Source organism: Maylandia zebra, linkage group LG4, assembly GCF_041146795.1.
Source record: "Maylandia zebra isolate NMK-2024a linkage group LG4, Mzebra_GT3a, whole genome shotgun sequence".
Classification (NCBI taxonomy): domain Eukaryota; kingdom Metazoa; phylum Chordata; class Actinopteri; order Cichliformes; family Cichlidae; genus Maylandia; species Maylandia zebra.
The window spans coordinates 11,680,272-11,701,922 of NC_135170.1; the positions used below are offsets into that span (position 1 = coordinate 11,680,272).

The 21,651-nt window shown below is 41.1% G+C and overlaps 2 protein-coding genes across 3 annotated transcripts in view; one reads left to right on the plus strand and one right to left on the minus strand.

Annotated features, from left to right (window-relative positions):
- grin2ba (glutamate receptor, ionotropic, N-methyl D-aspartate 2B, genome duplicate a) overlaps positions 1 to 17,658 on the minus strand; it is a 145,527-nt gene extending 127,869 nt beyond the window's left edge. Inside the window, exons 1-3 of one of the 2 annotated variants that reach the window (XM_004563025.4) lie at positions 16,723 to 17,658; positions 11,233 to 11,371; positions 9,826 to 9,933 (exon numbers count right to left, since the gene is read on the minus strand). In XM_004563025.4, the coding sequence (XP_004563082.3) occupies positions 9,826 to 9,852 (27 nt within the window). In that variant the 5' untranslated portion in view covers positions 9,853 to 9,933; positions 11,233 to 11,371; positions 16,723 to 17,658. Of the gene's footprint in view, positions 1 to 9,825; positions 9,934 to 11,232; positions 11,372 to 14,829; positions 16,244 to 16,722 lie in introns of those variants that run through there. The other variant, XM_014409421.3, reaches the window with a different exon arrangement.
- A 1,148-nt stretch (positions 17,659 to 18,806) lies between these two features.
- On the plus strand, positions 18,807 to 20,558 carry fmc1 (formation of mitochondrial complex V assembly factor 1). The gene is made up of 2 exons (XM_004563026.6): positions 18,807 to 19,052; positions 20,029 to 20,558. The coding sequence occupies exons 1-2, from the start codon at positions 18,882 to 18,884 to the stop codon at positions 20,230 to 20,232; spliced, it is 375 nt and encodes a 124-aa protein (XP_004563083.1). The 5' UTR covers positions 18,807 to 18,881; the 3' UTR covers positions 20,233 to 20,558.
- Positions 20,559 to 21,651: the final 1,093 nt, after the last annotated feature.

Consider the following 21,651-nt stretch of genomic DNA (forward strand, 5'->3'; position numbering starts at 1 on the left):
AGAATTCATTTTATTAATAACATCTAAAGCCCCACATGGCCCTATTCATGTCTTCATCACTTAGATTGGACTATTGCAATTCTCTTTACCTGGGCCTCCAACTCTCCCTCCTTCAGCGCTTGCAATTAGTCCAAAATGCTGCAGCACGCCTCCTAACCAGCACTAGAAGGCATGATCACATCACCCCTGTCCTTGCTAACTTACACTGGCTTCCCGTCAAATATCGCATTGATTTTAAAATCCTTTTGCTCACTTCTAAAATTTTAAATAACTTGGCCCTTAGCTACTTAACTGATCTCCTTGACCTATATAACCCAAAAAGAGCACTAAGATCCTCCAGGCAACTGCTCCTAATGCAACCGAGATCTCGTTTAAAAGCCAGAGGTGACCGTTCCTTTGCTATTGCCACTTATAGACTCTGGAATAATTTCTTGGAATCTATTCAATCATTCAAATCGTACTTAAACTTAGCTCAAAAACTTAGCTTTTGAAGCAAATTAGTTTGACTTTCACTCGGCCTGCACTACACCATGTAATTGTAATTTTTAATTGCAATTGTACTATTTGTTTCTTGTTCTGCCCGCTTTGCAGTATTATTGTGAAGCACTTTGATGTACACTAGTCTTTTAAAATGTGCTACAGAAATAAACTTTGATTTGATTTGATGGCCATGCTCTTGTGTATATAGCACAGCTACAGAGAATTTATAACAGCAGTCAGCCTCTCTGATCATCTTTAATGGTTTCACACTCTTATTTTAAACCCAGAGGTAACCACGCTTTGAGGTTATGGCACGTAGTTTATTCACTCCAACAATATTAGATCCACTTTAAAGAACACTGGCTAAGAGCAGCTAACAGAGGCTAACAGCAGCAAAAACAGCAGCGCTTACCGACAGAAAACTTCAGGATTTTCTCAACAACTCACCTCAGCTTCTGTCATCTGACAGATGTGAGCGTCACTGATTTATCAACTTTTATCGGACTCCTTTCACAAAGTTCTCTATCCCTATCCAGAGTAAATAGACACAAACATATTACAGCTGAGGTAAACAGCAGACTGACAGGCTACACTTTACCATTTACTCACTACAGATGGAAGGCAGTCCGATTTGTTTGCCTTACCGTAGCTACAATTGCACATTTGAATTGAGAGAGATAAGGAAACAGAATTCATATGACTGCAGTTTGCAAAAAACTGATATCTAGTTTTGAGATTTTACACACGTTACCTTTAAAGGCCCCAACTTCAAATCACAAATACTAAAAAACAGTATTGGTCTCCATAGATAAAATAATTCAGGGGGTCAAAATGTCCAAAATTTGTTTGTACACCTTTGCATTTACTGGTGAGATAATGACTGAAATCTCTCCTGGTCCTTTCCCTGACATTCAACCCCAGCATTGGACCATAACTCCAGTGCCAGCTCAGACCTGTGATTTATTACTAAACATCACTTTTATCCAGTCATCCACAGCGCAGTAACGCGTCTCTTTATCCCACTGTGTTCTCTTGTGTAGGTGTGAGTGCTGGTTTTTGTTTGGCTTGTCTTTATGTAAATCCCTCTTCATTAAGTCCATTTCTTGCAGTTCTGTCACAAAAACTGGCTCCTGTGCTGCACATTTGTTTTTTGTGCATTTTCGACAGCTCATTTACACTGGTGCTCTGACATCTTCCAACTACCCTTTACAACTTTCCTTTTAACCCCCTTTGTTTCTACTTGTTTAAGACCCAGCTGAGAACAGCCAAACTTTATGTTGGATTTCCTTCTTGAAAGAAGTCTGTATCGTTTCAAGTAACAGCTCTCAATCAGCCAAATCCAACAGTTTGTTACGGTTTGCAAACACTTTAACTATAGACCTTTTGTCACAAACCTGGAAACAAAATAATTTTGTGCTGTATTTGTGTTTTATTTATTGCTACAAATTAAAAAAGCCTAACAACCTCCAAATGCAGTGATTAGATGACAAACAGTTCAATCCAATTAAACACCAAGCTGTGTGACAGTGCCTTTTAGCAATATTGAACATGCAACATGTTTAAATGGATATTTAGATCAAATGAGAGTGCAACTGAAAAATTTCTATAGATCAACTTGTATTTTTTTTTGCACTGCCTTCTCTGTGGCATGATCGGCAATTAATCAATCGGCTCTCTTGTGCAAAGAAATACTGGCCACGTTTTTTACAACTCAACAATCCTACATGGACACTTACATCGTTATCAGTAGCTCTGAAACTCTGGTCCCGGCTTTCACAAATCGATGTGAGATGCAAACAGGAACAATCGACTAAACACACAGAAGGAGTTAAATGGCTGCATGAGAGCTGCACCGTCTTCAGGTCCATTCAGTTTAATCAGCCAGACTTTGACAAAACTATTATCTTTGTATTCTGTAAAATAGCGCACATCGCAATCGCCTCTCTCACACGCTTCCTTTTGTCTGTGCGCCTGGTTGGAAGCACTACAGCATCTGGTTGTTCTATATGACACAGATTGCCCCTCTCCACACTTCCCCCTCCCTTGCTCTGCATCCTGGTTGCCACACATCATGGGTTTTGACAGTATGTGGATGATGTCCCTGAGGGAGGCATTAGCTCCCTATCGGGTCTTTTTCTGCTAAACTCCTACTGGGTATTTTTCTTTAAACACAACCCAATCAATAACTTTTAATATTACCTTCTGGCAAACACAGTCAGGGCGAAAAAAGCTGCAGGTGGCTTTGTGGCTGAGGCTGAGAGCCTCGGAGGCGAGAGGCAGAGTAGAAAATGCTGTGGAGTTTGCTTTGCTTTAGTGAGCCCACTGAAGCGCGGTGAGCATTACCGATGACATTTCAACAGCAGCGGGGCTGCGAGACAGCGCCGTGCATTCGGGTTCAACTTGCAGAAGCGAGTGCATTCAGGTATGGTTGAGGGTCACTGCCCGTGCTTGACCATTTCATCTTTGCAACATCACAAACAGGCTTTTAGAGGTTTTTGTGTGTATGTGTGTGTGTGTGTGTATGTGTTTGTGCACAGCTTAGACGATGATGATGATGCACCTCCATCCAGTCTCATGGCAGGGGGGCACTACTTTCTCTTGCATTGGGGGAAGTAATCTCTTTTCTGGTATACACTGATTTATTGTCTGGCACAGCTTTGATAATGGGAAATAAAAACAGTGCTTAGTGGAGCTGGGAGAAAGAAAAAGAAGTTTAAATAGCGTTACTTAGTTGCAGCTCCTGCACAACAGCACATTAATCAGATCTCTTAGTATCGGATTAATCACACACTAGGACATAGGTGTTATTATTCCAAATTAAAGCAGGATCCTAGTGGCTGCCTTTAAATCAGGGATGACACCAAGTTGGATAAAGTCATGTAAAACCCAGATTCAGTCATTACATGTTCTAAGAGCAAACAGGTTTTTTTCCCCTTTCATTTTAAACCCCGGAAATATATGAATTTCCCTGTCTCACTGGTCTGTCAATCTGCAGCATACAAATGATTGTGCGTTTCATCTTTCAGCTGCAACACCCACATGTCACTCCTCAAAGCACGAGCACAAGCGCTTCCTGTCTATCGTGGCTGCATAAAGATGCTGACCTGTGGCATTCACACGCCGAAACAAATAAGTCACACGCTCCTACAACACAACCTCTAGGTGAAACAACAAGTCAGCTGAAAACGGAGCGCACAGCTGCTCTTATAGAGCGCTGGTCACATACCTGTTCAAGCTTACAGTTAAAACTTGAGGAAACGTGGACACATTTGCACATGTGGGCAGCAGGAAAGACAGGATTACAGCATAATATTAATATTAATACAAATATTCACAGACAATTGTAAAATTTAGGGAAAAAGACAGTGAATTGTTTGATATCAAAATGATCTGCCTGCACCTGTGTTTACAAAACAACACACTTTTGTAAACCACTCATAACACTAACCACACCTATGAGCGCTATTTGGGGATTGTGCTGACACACTATTTTTCAGCATTTAGTAAATTTGGCCCTCACTGTCTTGTTCACTATTTATACTTAAAACACACTAAGGTGTCACTTTTGTTTTAAGCCTCTTTTTTTTTTTACTAGCCAAATTATGTAGGAATGACCTTGCTAACCATACTAGCTAGCTAGCATTAGCATTACTTGGACCTTTAAAACGGTAGTCAACAAACGAATGGACCAGAAATTTAGTAGCCTAGTCAGTATTAACACCAGGAGAATTACACAATTTGTATCCTATGTGCTTAGGCATAAACTTTTGTGCTAAAAAGTATTTTCTGCTTCTTTAGCATGTAGCTTTTGGCTTGTACTGTTGTGCTAAACAGGTTTGCTTTGCCAAAGAAACCAGAAAAGTCATTTTAAATCACTGACATGGTAATGGAAGACCATTCTTTGAAATGTCAACATTTTATTCTGTTAACAGGACACAGACTGAAATGTTAGGATATTTCCAAGTAGCCTTAATTTAAATTAGCTTAAGCATGTATAAAGTGCTAACCATTGCAAACATTTTAGCCAAAGCAATTTTAGCTAGCTAAAAAAAAGCTAATTTACATTTCAGGTAAGCAAGATGCTACTTACAAAACTACAATTAAAAAAAACAAAAACAAAACAAAACATTGTCACATTTTCAGAATTTTGGTATCAAAAGCTATCCGGTTGTTCAGTCTGACGTCACTAGCCGTGTCTGGGTCTAAACTCCGCTGCAGGTCCATATATCAAACGATCACTATGGCATTACTGAGAGTTGAAAAACTGTCTAAAGTCTTTCATCTTTAATAAAACTAGAAAGTGCATTTTCTGAAGAAACTGCAGTGTGAATGCTTGAATCTGAATGTATGCACTGAAATGAATTAATTTCTGAATTTTGAGTTAAAAATTTTGAATGAGATAAAAAAAAAAAACAACAACCTGAATTTAACCTGAAAACAACAGTGCTGAACTGCTAAAAGCTGAAGGTTACACAGAAGAAGAAGTTGGAAAAAAGCTGAAAATGTTTTAATTGTAAATTAGAAAAACCTAAGAAATGAGAAAAGAACATTTAGAGTCAGAAAACATCTGAAAGAATATTAAAAGGTCATATTCTTTGAATCACTGAATGACTAAAATGTGATCCCTCCACTTGGACCCACACAGTTTAAAAAGTTTACATCTCTGAGCTTTGAAAGACAAGATGTTGGAAAAAGAACAACGATGGCGACGTTTTGAGGGTAAAATGATGGCTGTGACACTGTGGACACAGCAGCAGTTGAAAGAGAAGTGTTTAAGATGAATCTTGGCAGAGAGAGAGAGAGCTCGTTAAGCAGGCAGGTGTGAGCCTGGTTGCTATAGTGACCGCACCCAAGGGCTCCATACACACGGACACAGACATGCACCTCACTTTTGCTGCTTAAAATGAACAGAAAAGTCAGGCCGAAACAAATCGCTCCCAAATGAAAAGTAAAAGTCGTATTGACAAAATTCTTTCACCGTGAGCGACAGCAATGTCTAGTCTACCTAATTCTCAGTTTTCATGCCTGTGGACCTTATTATATGGACGTGGTGACAGTGGAAAGACACCATGCTCTTCTGATTTTCAAACGAACCTTCTGAGCCATTTTAACATTAGAGTCTATGGAAGAGTTGGATGGAGGAGGCTGTGCATTGGTGGCATTTATGAAAGAACCATAACACCTGGTACAATAGTAAACACATTGGATGAAAGAGGACAGCGATGGCTACGTTTTGAGGGTAAAATCATACCTGTAGAGCAAACGCTGCGGACACAGCAGCAGTTTTAAAAAAGATTTTAAGATTAATTTTTTCGCTCCTCTCACTCTAGCAGTTGAGCTGTCTCACTCTAGCCCCAACATTCCGTCCCATACACACCCATTATAAAATCTGAAACGGGTGAAAAAACATCATGAAACTTAAACTGGAACTGAAGAAAAAGTATAATAGATATTGAAAAGATAAATACAAGTTGAATAGTTGAATGTCTTGTCTTCGTTTTAAAGTTTGAATGGTGGCTCTATGTCAATGTATGTGGAAGTAGTAAGAGTTTAAAAATGAGTAAGTTGAATGAGAATTTGAAGGGTCTCCCCATTGAAATACATGGGAAATTTTTGTTGAATAAAGTTGAATAAAATTAAAAATATAAATGTTAAAAATGAGAAAAGTAGAAGCAGTCATGTCCAAAAGAAGAGGAATCTAACGGTGTTTGAATGGTTTTTCTAAGTTGAACGGTTTTGAAGGAGTTAGATGCCAAAAAACGTACGGAATATATAATAATAAAGATTTGAAGAACAATACTGTGAATGCTTTTCAAGCATTCACACTAATAAAGATTAGAAGAACAATACTGTGAATGCTTTTCAAGCATTCACACTAATGATCAGCGTTCTGCTCTACCAGGTGTAAAAATTGAGTTTAACATCCAGGCATCCATGAAAACGGAATTTATGACATTTAACGGAGTTAGAAGTTAGCAGGAAGTTAGCTCGCTAGCTTCTATCTAAATACAATAAATCATGTCCTGACTGCGGGGTTTTGGAAACAAATTAAAACGTACAGCTCTGTTATCACTTCCAAGACAGAAAACTAAACAGCAGTGACGTTTGCAGGGTTACTGAAGTTTGGCTAGCTGGTATATAATGATGTGCTACGTGACCGCTAGCGACACAGCTATGTTAGCATAATATAAACAAGCTAACTTTTTTTCCACTCGATAAAAGTTACCGTGAGTGTTGTCGGTGGTCAGGAACAAATGTAATCGCATGGCAGGATGCTGTAAAAGGACCAAACTTCAGCCAGGAGAACAACTGAGATAATCCATCCACAATACGAGGTTAGTCATTCATATACTGCTGCATGGGCTGGGCTGTAGTTACATCCTAAGGTTTTAAAAACTGAGCTTAAATAAATGATTAGCGGTAATAAAAGCCGAGGGAGGTCAACAGTGATCACTGACTGTTTTAGGAGCTTTTTGAGATCAAATAGAAGAAAATACATAACATTAAACATGTTAACAACACAAAAGCCATATTAAACGCAGACTACTTTAGACCCGGAAGTAGGATTCGTCGCGTCATCACTGAACAACCGGATTGTAAGGTTCTGGTCACATTTCCATTCATCTTCTATGTACAGTCTTTTATGTTCCCTGCTTTCTTTAAAGGAAACAAACTCTAACAAGTACAAAATAATGAATTAACACACTGGATGACATTAAAGAAAATAAATGAAGGAGCATGAAAACAATGTCAATCCTACTGATTTGGCCTGAATTAGCTGGGAGTCATAGCCAAATCACCTGAGCCATTTCAAGTAAGATAGACTTTTATTTTAGTCTATAAAAATCAGGAATCTGCCCATGCCCACACAAATCACAGGACGACATCATCAGATTGTTAGCTTTTCACACTTAGCAGCCTGAATTACTTAATTTGCAGGCATTTAAAACAGAAAAAGCAGCTGTGCTATATGTTGACACTGAAAACCATGTAAACAATTAATCATTTGTCACAGATTCAAATCTTGAACATCGACTAACAGTTTCAGCACTTGTTCAGTCCAAAAAATTGGAGCACAAACACTGACAGCACCTGAAGCCTCCCCACAGCAGCATCTGAGGACGTGCCAGAAAATAACAGATGCCACCAAAGCAAATGTTGGATGTGCAGCAGCTAATGACTGGATCCGCAGGCCGTTTTCCAGGTGACTTATGCTACCGCTCCACCGCTGGAGACAATGATGAGTGAAGCCGCATTGATCTGCTGGTTCTCAAAGCAATCGATTCCACCGCATGGATCTTTGCCGTGTTTTAAGGTCAAGCATGTATGTGATCTTGCGGTCAAATTTTAATTAATGCTAATATATGTAGCATCGCATTACTCTGAGACAGCTAAACACCTGAGACATTTATCCTGCATGACTGAGTTTCTGTAGCTTCCAAGTTTACTCGACTGCAAGCGGACTGAGCATCAGTGACGCTTTAAACTAACAATGTGACCGGCATTCATTACAAAGGGAAACGTGCCAGTGCGAGCTGTTGATGCAATGAGATGCCCACACGCACTGCTGTGTAATTTCACACGAGGTGAAAAAACAAAATAGACAGCGGCACAGGCGCAAAAAAATAAAAAAAAGCTGCGCTCTTTTCTACCTTCTACTCCACATCCCCAGAAACAACTACCAAAACACTTCCCCTCTTCTCTTCCTCCTATTGTCTCTTATTATGAGAGCTTCTCTTTATCAGAAGCTTCCTGACTCTTGAATTTCTTCCAATTTAGAAAAGACACAGAGAGAGGTTGAAAAAAAATTATATCAGTAAAAATAAGGTGATCGCAATAATGGCCTGTTCAGCAAAAGACTGTAATACCAGGATTACAGGAGAAAGACAACGTTTATCTTACTGTTACACCTCAACGCCGAAATCTACCTTTAACTGCACTCCGTACATTAGCAGAGAGAGAAGAAGGCTGACCCTAAAAATGTTCAAATTGCATTTAACACGTCAAAGACTGCGGCTTTCATTTAAGACTGGTGACGTGGGCTCTTTGAGTCTAAATAAAAAGTCTCTTGTTAAATGGATTTGACTGAAAAAATGATTGAAAAGCTATGCAGCACTTAATTAGCGGCGCTGAACGGCGCCGATATAACGAGGGGCCAGAATCCCATTTAGGTTAGGTACACAAAGGTTGGAGATAAAGCTTTTAAAAAACTCATGAGACATTATTATTCTAATATGTCCTCATTTAGGCCATTATTCCAGCCAGAGCCTTTTTTTCTAAACAGTTTATGTAAGAGCAGGAAGCACGCTCGAATAATAAGCCCAGCAGACTAATAATCTGCCAGTGTACGTGTGAATGCTATTTTTTTTTTTAATCAGAAACAGCGGCGCGTTGTTGTTAATTAGATGCATCATCGCTGTTAATATATCTGTGTGGCATTAGCCGAAGCAGATAAGCGACTTGATGCTTGAAGGGCCGAGGCTAAAGCTAAAGCTCTTTGTTACAAAGCCACGCCGTTGCTCTGCTGCTGGCTAAAAGGCAGCAGGTTAAAGGTGTAGAGGAGTGCCTGTGTAATGGTGCTGTTTGTAGTGTGCTCACACAGTCCACACACTCCATCCCACCACAAAACGAGGAGACTAAATTTGCACCAAGGCTCAGTCTCCTAACGTCACCGCTGATTAACAGTGCATGAGATGAGAGAGACGAAAAAGAAATAGAGAAGAAAAAAGTTACTGAGGAGTAATGGATGAGAAAATGTTGAAATCTACTGATATGATGATGACCTCTCATTGCCCCTGGTGGTAAAAACATTTGCTCTGTGTAATCTGGTCCTGGGTGAGAGTGGGAACGACGTCTTCTTTCATCTTTCTCTCTGTCGTCCACAAACATGCAGCGCGTGAAAACATGAGAACAGCTGACACACACACAAACGACAAAAACCAAAAAAACGAATTTAACAAAACCTTTAATTGCCTGATCAATGCCTGTGGAGTGTAAACGTGGCCGATAGTCGATCGAGGTGGGCGGGGTCGGGTTGAACGACCACGTGCTGACGCGTGCCATTGATCAAAGTGCACACTGTGCTAAAAACCAAGGATTAAACCATTCATCTGCAAGCTCCACCTTGAACCATTATCCTGACCCGCAAGCAAACCTGGCATAAGATACGAAGCAATAAAAAAACACACACTACAGAAGTTTAAGAACATCCATCATTGAGCGTTAGGAGAGGCACACACAGCCGAGATAAGATGGTTTGTTTCAGCGGTTCTCTACGGGGACAACACGAGAAAACTAAGAAGAGCTCCACCTGTAAAGAGGCCCCATGCATCAATATTGTCTTACTTTGTGTTTTGCCAGCCAAAGTCTCATCCCAGCGTCTCAGAAGTAGCATGATGGTGCGGCCTGGGACTCCTCTCTCCCTCTCATAGCCTCAGACTGAGGGAGGCCGAACTAAAGTCAACATGAGAGAAAAGACAATATGATTATTGAATGTGAGTGGCTGCTGTTAAAAAACTAATTTTGAGCTCTTTTTCCTGACTGTACATAAACAGTGCTGCATTCTGGGTTATCACAACTTGTCCCTGAGGGTGATGACAGTCTCCCCCTCAAGGGTTTCCCGTGATTTTGCCTCTCATAACAGGCCGTGATGATGCAGAGCGGTCGAAAAATTGGAATAGAGCGGGAAGTGACAGGAAATGATTACAAATGTTATCCCTGTGGAAAAATTACACAATTACATTAAACTGAATCAGATCTGAGGAGCACCGAAAGCTTTTCTTGTGGACAAATAAACACAGCATTAAAAACAACTTTCACCCCAAAATCAAGTTTACATATTTTTACAGTAGTGCTACAATATCATTTATCCATCTAGATGGTTTTGGTGTGAGCTGCTCTGTTCTGTAGATACCATGTTTGCCTTCTCCTGAGCGTACTGTCCTCTGTCCAGAAAAACAGAAATCCCCAGATCTTGTTGTGAACAGTTTCACGTAGGAACTTTCTTTGCATTCTAGTGTCCGCATCTACATCTGCCAACCGACGGAGGAGTGCAGCTAGCTGACATCACGGCTCAGCTGAGGGGGGGGACGCTATTAATGTTTACATCCTGTCCTGCTGTCACAAGCAGGAGCTTCTACTCACAGGTAGAAGCGCACTTCCTCCTGCACAGTGATGTTTGGCAGGTGTGCTGGCTGGAAAGAATATAGTCCCCACATGAAACCGCTCACGTCCAGGTTTGTGGATTTTGTGATTTCTGAAAAAGCTGCATAAAGTTTTTATTTGCGTGGCAAACATGAGGTGAGTGCCATTTAATTCCAGAAAAGGACAACAATCTAGACGGATAAACAGCACTCCACGTTAAAGGAAAAGAATTTCTCCCTGTGATTGGCATAACTAATCACCTGGATTGATACCACATGACAAAGTCATTAGCCGGTTAACAGAAAGACGAGTTTAATTAACTCACAACCGGACAATAAAGTAGCCCTTCATTATTTTCAGGTGTCATTCTACCAGCAGGTTTGTCTTTGGCTAAACCAATTGCACTTAATCAAACAAATGTGTTTTACTCTCTACCAGGACACCTCATTAGGTGTGTGGGGTTTGCCGAAGTAAATACAGATGTTCGTGAATGGAAGGGTAAGATTAAAAATCAAGGCGCCGATGCTGAGCATTTATCTCCGCCCCCCCTCCGCATCCTAATCCCTTCAGCGGTGACTGTGTGACAAGGAGCTGGCACCGGGAACTCACAGCGGTTTTAGGTAAAATCCTCGTTGGGTCAAGGGGGTAAAGCAGCAATTTCGAGGTAATTGTACTCCACAGGAGCAGCTTCACTTCTGTTCCTCTGGAAAGACGTTTGGAGTCGCTCGTCTTCCCGACAACCGCCAGTCTGTTATTGCAGAGGGGAAAAGAGAGGACAGCGGGTTAGAAGCAGGTCACAGTCAGTTAGACTCTAATAAAGCCTTGCTACGCCTGGTCGACCTCTGACCCGCTCCCCTTAGAATCAATAAACCCGATTAAATGATGGGAACTCAAAATGCAAGAGCTGCCGTGCTCATGTGCACATCTGGACATAACTCTCAGCTTTGAATGGAAACCTGTTTGAATGCATCTCACAGCTCATCTTCAGCAAAGCGTGTGCGTGTTTGCTCTCTGATCCGAGAGGAAGCCAAGCCTAATATTTTAAATAACACATTTCCTCCAAATGCACTGCAGTACAAAAAAATGTCTTCTCCTACATCCCTAACAACACCCTCAAACTACAGTATGTGCAGCATCGCAGGAATAAGAAACAGCTTCTGTTAATCCTCTTATACATAACTCATACATCAGGAGTCCATATGAGTGTCCAAATTGCATATGTGTGTGTGTTGGGGGGGCGAACCATACTTTAGGTAAATAAATGATTAATTGAAATATGTTGATGAATAATGAACCAGTCTCTGCGGGGTAACAGATTGTACTTTTCATATTTAATAGATTGATGGGCCTCGCACAAACTCTGACACCATGTACGCTCGCCGTTAAAGCACACTCATCGCATGCGCACCTGCGTGCCACAGAAGGCAAGAACGTATAGCAGATTAAGACATCAAAAAAGGTGTACACATGAACCTCTCTGGCTTTTTTTTATTCTACTATAGCTTGTTTCTGAGCTTATACTAATCCTACAAAGTCGCCTAAATGCTCTTCCGTGTACTTTGTGTGCACACTCTCCTTCTCGTTGGACGGCGTCTGTGTCGATACAAGTCCTCTTAATCAGAGGATGAATTATTGAGTAGCCTTTTTATATCAGATCATGACCCATATTCCGCTCCCTTGAAGTGAATATACTGCCAATAAAATTGAGATGTGCTTTTTAAGTCGTCCCACATAGTCTTCCCGCTCGCTCTCGGGATTCAGACGCACGCGCCGCAGAGTGTTACGAGCTTTAGATGGAGCTCCGCAGACTGATTCCCTCATTTATACCCAGAAGATGGATGAGGTGAGGTGCCGTATTGCAGAATCACACTCGTGTGAATCCAAGATTTTTATTATTATTTTTTAGCTTGTAACTCAAAAATCAAAAATCATCTCTGCATATTTTTAGGTTCTGACTTCTGAAGCACAGGGTAACATGCAAGCGGTGCCCCGTGATGCTGTAAATCCCTAGATGGCATGCATGCGGAAGTTAGCTGGATTGTAACGTATCTAAACACTGTTATTGCTGGCTTCGTTGAGGCAGATGCGGCGCTCGGAGCCAGACGCAGGAGTTGCATTGTTGTCTCATTAAGCAAGCACATGGGGGAGAGAGAGAGAGAGAGAGAGAATCAGTGGGAAGAGGGGATAGGATTATGAATCTCCTTAGCCCCTGCTGTCTCCTCTCCTGGCCTGTTTATAAATGATGACTGCAAACACGCTGCCTGTGAAATCTCTTAAGCTCTGATTCAAGATGTTCTGCAGACTTTTTTCCCCACATAGATCCTGTGGCATCGCACAGTTTCAGACACCAAAAATTTGACAGGATGCATGAAAAATGTCCTAGAGCCACCAACCATTAAGACACACCTGTTCAGGTAACGAGCGAAATAGGTGACAATGAACGAGGAGAGAACCTTAAAAGGGACAAGTCACCTCGAAATCTAATGCATGCCTTTTTCATCTGCCCTTTAATGCTACTTATTCATCTCCATTGTTTTGGTGTAAGATTTTTTTCCATCTCTTGAACATAATGAGGCTAGTTTGCAAAAATTACATTAAAAAGACTAAACATTAATCATGACCTGGCTACTCGAAGGAAACAAAGCAGGTTTCAGTTACTTTCATGTAGGACCTATTTTCTTTCCGCTGTCAACATCCATCAAGCATTATCACTACACAGAAGAAAGCCTCCTCCTCCAATGCCCCCTAAAACAATCTAGATGGATAAAATACACTGCAGAGCAGAAGAGAAATAAGGTTTAAACCATAATCTAACAATCTGAAGGAACAGCATACGTCTATCGTAAAAGTAAGAAAATGATCCGGAGAAAAAAAGAGCAGTTCTCCATATTTAAATAGAAAGGATGCTCAGCTGTAAACGTGCTCCAAGCAATTGCTCAATCCACCATCCAGCTGTGCTCGTAGACGTCTGCATTCCCTCTCAAAATCACAGCTCAAATCAGCTGTTTTTGACCACCGTACACAACATTCACATCACTGCCTTCCTGAACCACACACTGCCGGGTCAACACCAGTGCGTCTGAAAGTGTGCTTCTACCTGTTTCTAAACACTGTTTCGGGGTACATTACAGCAAAAGCAACGACAGCAGCGAGCCACTTGTCAGAGGCAGAGCTCGCGCCAGAGACGTCCATTTTGCAGCGTGGTGGCTGTGACAGCTTTGACAGACTACCTGAGCTTAAGTGCCCATCTGTAGCTCGGCTACTGAGGTCACATGTGTTTCAGCACCAAGCAGAATAGGTAATCGTCCTGGGTTGTGAGAGCAGATCCCAGGTGTCTGCATGTGTGTGTGTGTGTGTGTGTGTGTGTGTGTGTGTGTGATTGTGTGATTGTGTGAGGGAGAGAGTCGATGTGAAAGTGCATTTTGCTGCAGACATACAGTCAAATTTTATTCCGGCCACTGTCAACCGCAAGATAAGATTTAGTCATTCTCCCACCACAAAGCATTTTATTGGAGTAACAGAAGATAAAATTTTAAAAAATTCACCAAGAAAAGCACAGCGCAGTCCATCTCTTCAGGTAGATTACTTTATTGATCTACGTATATATTCCTCTCACACTAACGCACGCTGTTTTAAAGAAGAGCGTGGAGCAGCACTGAACAGATTTGGTAGAGCAGAAAGAAGAGTGGAGGTGCAAAACCCAAGGTGAAAGATGGGATGTTATTTCAGCATGTAAAGTTTTTCTTTTTGTTGTTTTTACATCATCCCACACTCTGCATCAAGGGGATTTATATTTTACATGAGAATTTTTTTTTTTTTTAACCAGACTTTAACTGGAAAAGGGGAAAATACTACAAAGGATAAACGGTGGTGAAGTGTGAGGAAAATGACTGAGCTCTGGTAATCCGCCTGTATCCTTTTAAATTCTACCTCACCCTTATTACTGTACATACACATCCCGGACGAGTCTGCACACCCTCACACACACACACACACACGCAAAACAGTGGGTCACTCACAAAAATAAATAAATAAATATAAATATATATATATATATAAATATATATATATATATATATATATATATATATATATATATATATATATATATATATATATATATATATATGAAAATCTACATCCATTCATAATCATCCAAGACATGCAAAGGCAAGAGCATGGGTGGATTCAAGGGTCCGTACTCACCTATTTAACCCTTAACACTGAGAAATGTTAAATGCGATTTGGAAGGATGGAGAAATTGTGAGAATCAAGGCTATTACATCAGCTAATTGACAAAGACGTCGCTTGAGTCTTTAATCCGCGATAGTGAAATCCCATTAGGATTCAATAGTTGAAAAAGAAATATTGAAATCAGCTTCAGTCCATTTAAAAAAAAGAGAGAAAAAGGTCAAAAAAAAGTCCAGAATTTAGACCAGTTTTTTTGTTTGTATTGGGGTTTGTTTGTTTTTTTTGGATAATTGTTAATTATTTTGTTTTAGTCATTTGGAATCTAATCCAGGATTTAAAGGGTAATTCCACAGGAAAACATCTATATCCAGAACGCCTTTATCGTGGTTGCTCGAAAGTCCTACTTCCCATCATCTTCGTGTAATGAAGAGGAGCACCATTAAATCTCCTTCAGCACAAAAAATGGAAATACCAAACAAAAAAAGGAAGAAGAAGATGGACAAAGAAATGAGTTATGTGATTTTCTTTACTTTGCTATGCATCTGTCTATTTCTGTGCCTCTCTCTCTGTAGCTTGCACAGCACACACAGGCACACACGCAAATTATTCGTAGCGTAGTGCAATAAAGCCTTGTATCTTCTGTTATTATTTTTTGGGGGGAAATCACTTCTGGAAAATCTGCCTTTTCTATTTCAGTAAATGTGAACAGTCAAAACAGTCCCAATGCAAAATATCTAGCAAGTCTGATGCAAGCAATGAGGTGTGAGTGGCAGGACATGAATACATATATATATGTATATACATCTTATTTTTCTTTACACGGCAAATGAAAAAACAGCAACAACAGAACAACGTACGAATAAATAAGTGGATGGAGTCAGAGAGGGTGGGGGTGATGGAGAGGGGGGGAAAAAGGATGTACGGAGAGGTGAATGAAGCCAGGTGAGTGGAAAAAAGTGAAAATTATGGCGAAGAAAAAAAAGGGAAAAAAGTCCTCTGGATGATAAAGCCAGGCTTTTTGATTTTTTAGTCCATTCTCTTTGAGTGCTTGTGTGTGTCTGTCTGCAGAAATGAGAGTCAGTTCAGAAAGATATGAGACAGAGAGAGAGAGAGGGAGGAGAGAGAGGAAAAGAGGGCAGCAAAAAAAAAGGAGGCAGAGCACCGGATAAGCACAGATGACACCCCGACAGAATGGACTTTGAATTGTGCTTTGACACAAACAGTGCGTCTGCCGCTCTTGAATCGGACCTTTTGCTCAGTTTGACCTTCACCTGATACACATGAAGCCAGCAAAAACTTGGTTTGCCAGCGGGCATTTCCTCTAATGAACAGATGTGGAGTTTGGGTGTCTGTCAATGTGCACGACTGCTAAAAAAATTAATAAATGAATAATCACGTGAGGGTGTGAGGAAGGACGTTGTGTACGTGTGTGTGGATTAAAAAGGGAAAGGGGGGGGGGGGGGGGGGGCACTTCAGATGTTTTAATGGAAGAACAGACTTTTTGTGCAACAACATGAAAATGACAAGACGATCAAGACGCGTGTCCGTGATGACGACCGGAGAAGGTGCTTGCTTGATGAGTCACTGTGGTCCTGATTGAGAAGAACACACTCGCACACACAAAAAAAAAAACAGGTCTGAAAACACAGATGGAAGTGAGGTGGGGGTGGGTGGGTAGGGTGGAGGGGTGACGTAGAGAGGACATGGCATGAGGCAAGAATCAGCTGAGAGCTGGATGGGAGGGGAGCCGTGCCCAAGCTAGATCGGAGGCCAGCGAGCGTGTGTGTGTACGTGCGTGCATGTGTGTGCATGTCAGGTGTGCACCCATACACAAAACACCTCGCACACACGGAAGGAAAAAGGGAACAAAAGACTTTGAGACAGACACTAAACACTAAGTAGACCTACCTATGGTTAGAATTAAGAATCGGCCAAAAAAGATGCATAGGATGGTGGGAGGAAAAAAGAGAAGGGGGGAAAATAGGAAAAAGGTACAAAAGTGAAAAAGGCATAAATAGAAAATACAAGCAAGCCAATTAAAATGACTCCACTGGAGCTGTTTAAAGCGAAGAAATAAAAAAATTTTAAAAAAAGAACAGGTGGAGTCAAAAAGTAGCCAAAGTTACGGGTGGACAGTGACTGGAGTGGTGGGGTTGGGGGGAGGAGGAAAAAGGGGGGAGGTTGAGGAAGGAGAGAGCGTGGGCTGCACAGGGATAGAAAGGCTGGAAGTGATACGAATGGAGAGGAAAGCAGGAAAGAATGAATGAAGGGGAGGAGGGGGGAAAAAAAGAGGATAAAAGGGGCCAAAAAAAAAAAATCCCCGTCCTCTTTTTCTCTGTCCCTCTGCCTCTCTCTCCCTCCTTGTCTCGCTCATAAACAGAAGAAATTGTTGACCAGGTAAATGGCGAAATAGATAAGAAGACAGAGGACCGAGAGAGCGAGCAAATGGAAAGGCAAAGCACCTCCCAGCAGCGCGATGAGGAAAAAAAAGAACAAAAAACGAAAGATAAAAGCAAATACTCCAGTGGCCTCCGTTGTCTCCAGTCTGTGTGTGGAAGGGGGGATTGGCTGTTGCCAGTTGTTCCCCTTCCCCGGCTGCCTTCTGCTTTCTTCTTTCTCTCCTCCCAAAAAAGACTTCCCATCCAGATGACAAAAAAAAAGGAGGGGGTAATAGAAAAAGAAAAAAAGCAGCAGGCACAGATGTCCTTCTTTCTCTCAACTCTGGTCAGAAATCACACGCCACTCACACAGGTTAGACATTGTTGCAGTGGCAACGCACAGTATCACCAATATTGCTCAGCGGGAGGAAAAAAAGGCATTGGGGTTGCTGCTAGTCAAGCACTGCCTACCTCATGAGGAAGAATACTGAGCTGGAATTGCTCTGTCTCCCCTCTCCCGCCCATTCCTGCGAAAAAGATGGGAGGATGGGAGGTGGGCCCACTCACTGCATTAGTATTCATTGAAAGAGTGTGAGAGTGAGAGAGAGAGAGGGGGGAGAGAGACATGAGGAGGTGGAGGAGGAGGAGAGGGGGTGCCTTCCAACAAATGTCGAGGAACCAAACCGGTGTGTGAAACTGATAAGAGACTGGCTCCCCCTAGAGTCAATCATCAATACACGAGCAAGTAAACTGGAAGCACTGGGAGCGCCATGGGAACGTGCAGCACCCGTGACCTGACTTCAGGTCATCCAAACCTTTGATGTCAGAACCTGTGAGGACACGTTCTCTGCCTCAGTTTTGCAGCGTGCCTCCCAACGGCACGGCATTACTGTAATCCACTTACAGAACAGTTCAGTGCTCAGTCTTACAGATCAAATTTGCTTTTCTCTGAAAGGATTCCTGCGTGATGAAGCACCGTTATAGACCGATGGTGGACAAAAACATCAAAAGCCTTCTGGTCCATATTACCAAATTATAGGTGAATAATTACCTTGCAATGAAGCTGGAGGTGGAATGCATGTGAAACAGGTTCAAAATGTGGCAGAGGTTTTTCTGTCAATAGGCCAGACTTAGATGGACATGTCAAGATCAGATCTGTGATGACCATTTACAGAGTTTCAGGTATCTGTGGAAATACAATAAAACACAGTGAACTCTATGTTTTCACTATATACAACAGAGCAATAGCCCTAACCAATGCAGATACCTGACCTGGTCTCTTTTTTTATCTGTGCATATGCTGTATATCTCATTTCTGTTATTTATTATGATTAATGCTTGCTTTTTCTTTAAGCACCGATGTGGGACAATTTCGTTATACTATTGTACACAGTGTGACAATAAAGAGCTAAAGTTGTGTTTATCCTCCAAGGTTCATAAAGAAAACACCGAGCAGTGCCGGACATAAGCTCGTCTCTCCATACCTACATATGTATTTTCTCATAGCAAGGCGACATTACCAACGTGCGTGTTTTAAATTCAGTCCAAGTTACCTTAAGCTGTTGCAGGGTAACAACCAGTGGCAAGGAGGAAACGACCACGCAGTCAACTTAGGAGGACTTAGGTGTAACTATATCGCCGCCTTGTGGTCGATATGTAACAGATCGACTGTGCGGTGTGTGATTTAGCATGCCTGGCTCCACTCCGCTACAATCACAACACAGGTCAAAGATGGCAGCGCTGTCATCGCCCCTGCGAGTGTGTCGTGGAATCCTGAAAGAATTGCGTGCAATTCAGGGACCGAGTTACAAAAAGTCACTAGCTTACAACTATGTTATGGACCAGTTTCGCAAGAATAAGGTAAGCATACCAGTAAATGCGCAAAGCCTGATGTTAGCTCAGTTGCTAACTACTGCTGCACTGGGCTCGCATGGCAGTCGTTGGCTAGCCTGATAACTATTGAATGAAAACGTTCCGTTTCGTTTTATTGGCGTTAAGAGGACATATTTAAGCAGTTTACAGCAGTGCTAACAGACCTGTTGCCTAACATGATGCTGAAAAGTGGTTGTTGTCTACTTGACACGTGCTTAAAAGCTGTAAGCAAGGTGACTGAAGCAGAAGGGCACGCAAACGTTAGCTAGCAGCTAATTAGCCTAAGGTGTCGCGTTTAAAATCATCAAAATCGTCGTTGATTCAAATTGTTAGTGTTTTTCACTCCATGGAAAACTCCAAGTTAAATATATTTGTGGGGATTTTTTAAACCAAATGTATATCTACTGATATTCATATACTTTTGCATTTAAGTTAATTGGAACCAAAGCTGCTGAAACTACTCGCTTCATTAAAGCAGTCAGTCCAGACGACGTTATCTCCATCTAAGCGATTCTCTATCTATATTTAGCCGTACAGACATACACTGTGTATTATTAATGGTTGGGAGAGTGTGGCTTAACATGGGGCTTGAATCTGCAGTCACTGAAGCAAAACAGCTGGGAGGAACGCTTGTATGTCGTTTCGCATTTATCGTCCTTTAAAGGCATCCCAAGGCTTTATAATGTATAGCTGCTGGTCTGTGGGGACTAAACTAAACGCATATTGTCCATGCAGCTGTTAGAAATCCTGAAAGGGGGTGGGACACACACACAGACTGATGAAAGCATACCTGTTTATCATAAAGCGGCAATTTTCTATGCTGATTCCAGGGTACCTTCTACTTTATTCATCTGTATTTTCTTTATGGTAACTTTTTTTTTGTAAACAACACTAGACGAACAGTTTCTCTTATTATGTTATTGTTTATCATCCATTTGTTTCTTTTATATTCAACCTTTCACAGGTGACTGGAGAAAGGTACTGCCGTGCCAAGCAGGAAGCGCACCATGCCTCACACACATACCTGTGTTTACTAGCTTCCACTAGAAACCACCTGGTCCTGCACAATCTTTACCATGGCAAGGGAGAGCGCAGCCCAGAAGAGGTGGCTGGTCTCGTGGGGCTCAGGTTGCCCACCCAGCCAGGAGGCAAAGGCTGGGAGAAGTGAGGACACTGGACAAACAGTCTTTAAAATCTTAAGAGTCGTGTGTGTTTGACTCATCTGGACAGTCGAGCTCATGTAAATCAAACTCTTTGACAGGTTGGGAGTTATGTTATGTTATGTGAGCTTTCTGAGAGATTATTTTACCTGTGTTCAAAAGGTAGAAAAAATCAGTGTACTGTGAAAATGTAAGCTGCGGTTAAAATCTGATTTAATATATCGCCCCCACTACTAATCCACAGCTCTGTGTGTGTTTAAATGCAATGATTAAAAATAAATGTAAGTACATTTTTATTTTTGAGTTATTTCTATTAAAACAGGAATCATTTTGACACTTTTTCTGGAAGGATGTTTATACAATATAAATACATCATCAAACACGTTGTGTTATTTAAACTGTTAATTAAATAAGTCCTTTATTTTGATTTCATGTACTTAAGGAGCCGGTAAATACACTTCATCAGAAGCTGATCAGCTAGGATATTTAGCACACAATGTAAAATATGGCACGCTGATGAAGCTTACAGTGGACAGACTTTGCTAAGACTTATTTTACTCACTGTGTGTTATTTTACAAGTAACATAAATGTGTAGTTTTTTTAGTTTTAATCTGAGTGCATATTGTGTACTTTTTTTTAAACCAGTAACTAACCTCCCCCCTCTTTTTGAAACAATGGCTCAGCCTTATGTGGTTTCGAGGTATGCAGTGAATCCTGAATGTTGCAGATTTAAAAAAAAATCTTTAAGAGACTCAAAACTCCTAATCACTGCCTTATAGCCAATGAAAGTGCCCCTATAACACTTTTCCTTATTTTTTCTCATATGGGCACTAATGGACACTTCATTAGGTACACTTGATGAACTGGATGTTAATGCAAATATCTAATCAGGCTGTCACATGGCAGCATATCAGTGCATGTAGGCATGGTGAAGATGGCTGAGCCCTCATTTCAATAAAAGGTGGTGGGAGTGCATGCAACAGTGCAAAAGTCTTTAGTCACCCTTTATTTTTCTAGGGAAATGGGAGTAGTAATTTATTGAAGCAAGTGCAAACACATAGAAATACAGTATATACAACAGAAATATCTTGTATGACCTTTATTCTTCAAGACAGCATGAACACTCTTGCAGTTTTCTTGTCATTTTTTAAGTAGTTCTCAGAAATAGTTCTCCAGGCTTACTGAATGACAAAGCTGACTTTTGCCAAATTACGCAAAAACTAAACTGAAATTTGGCTCTGCAAGGTACTCGATGTTCAAATATTAAAGTCAGTAATATCTATGAGCCAAATGTTTTTTACTGAGGGCATTGACCGAGGCCTAGTATAAGATAATGATATGAACTGTGCATCATACTAAGCTACTGTTTGGAGTCCCAGAATAAAAACGTGGAGCTGAAAATAAGCAGGTTGACCTTCAAGTTAAA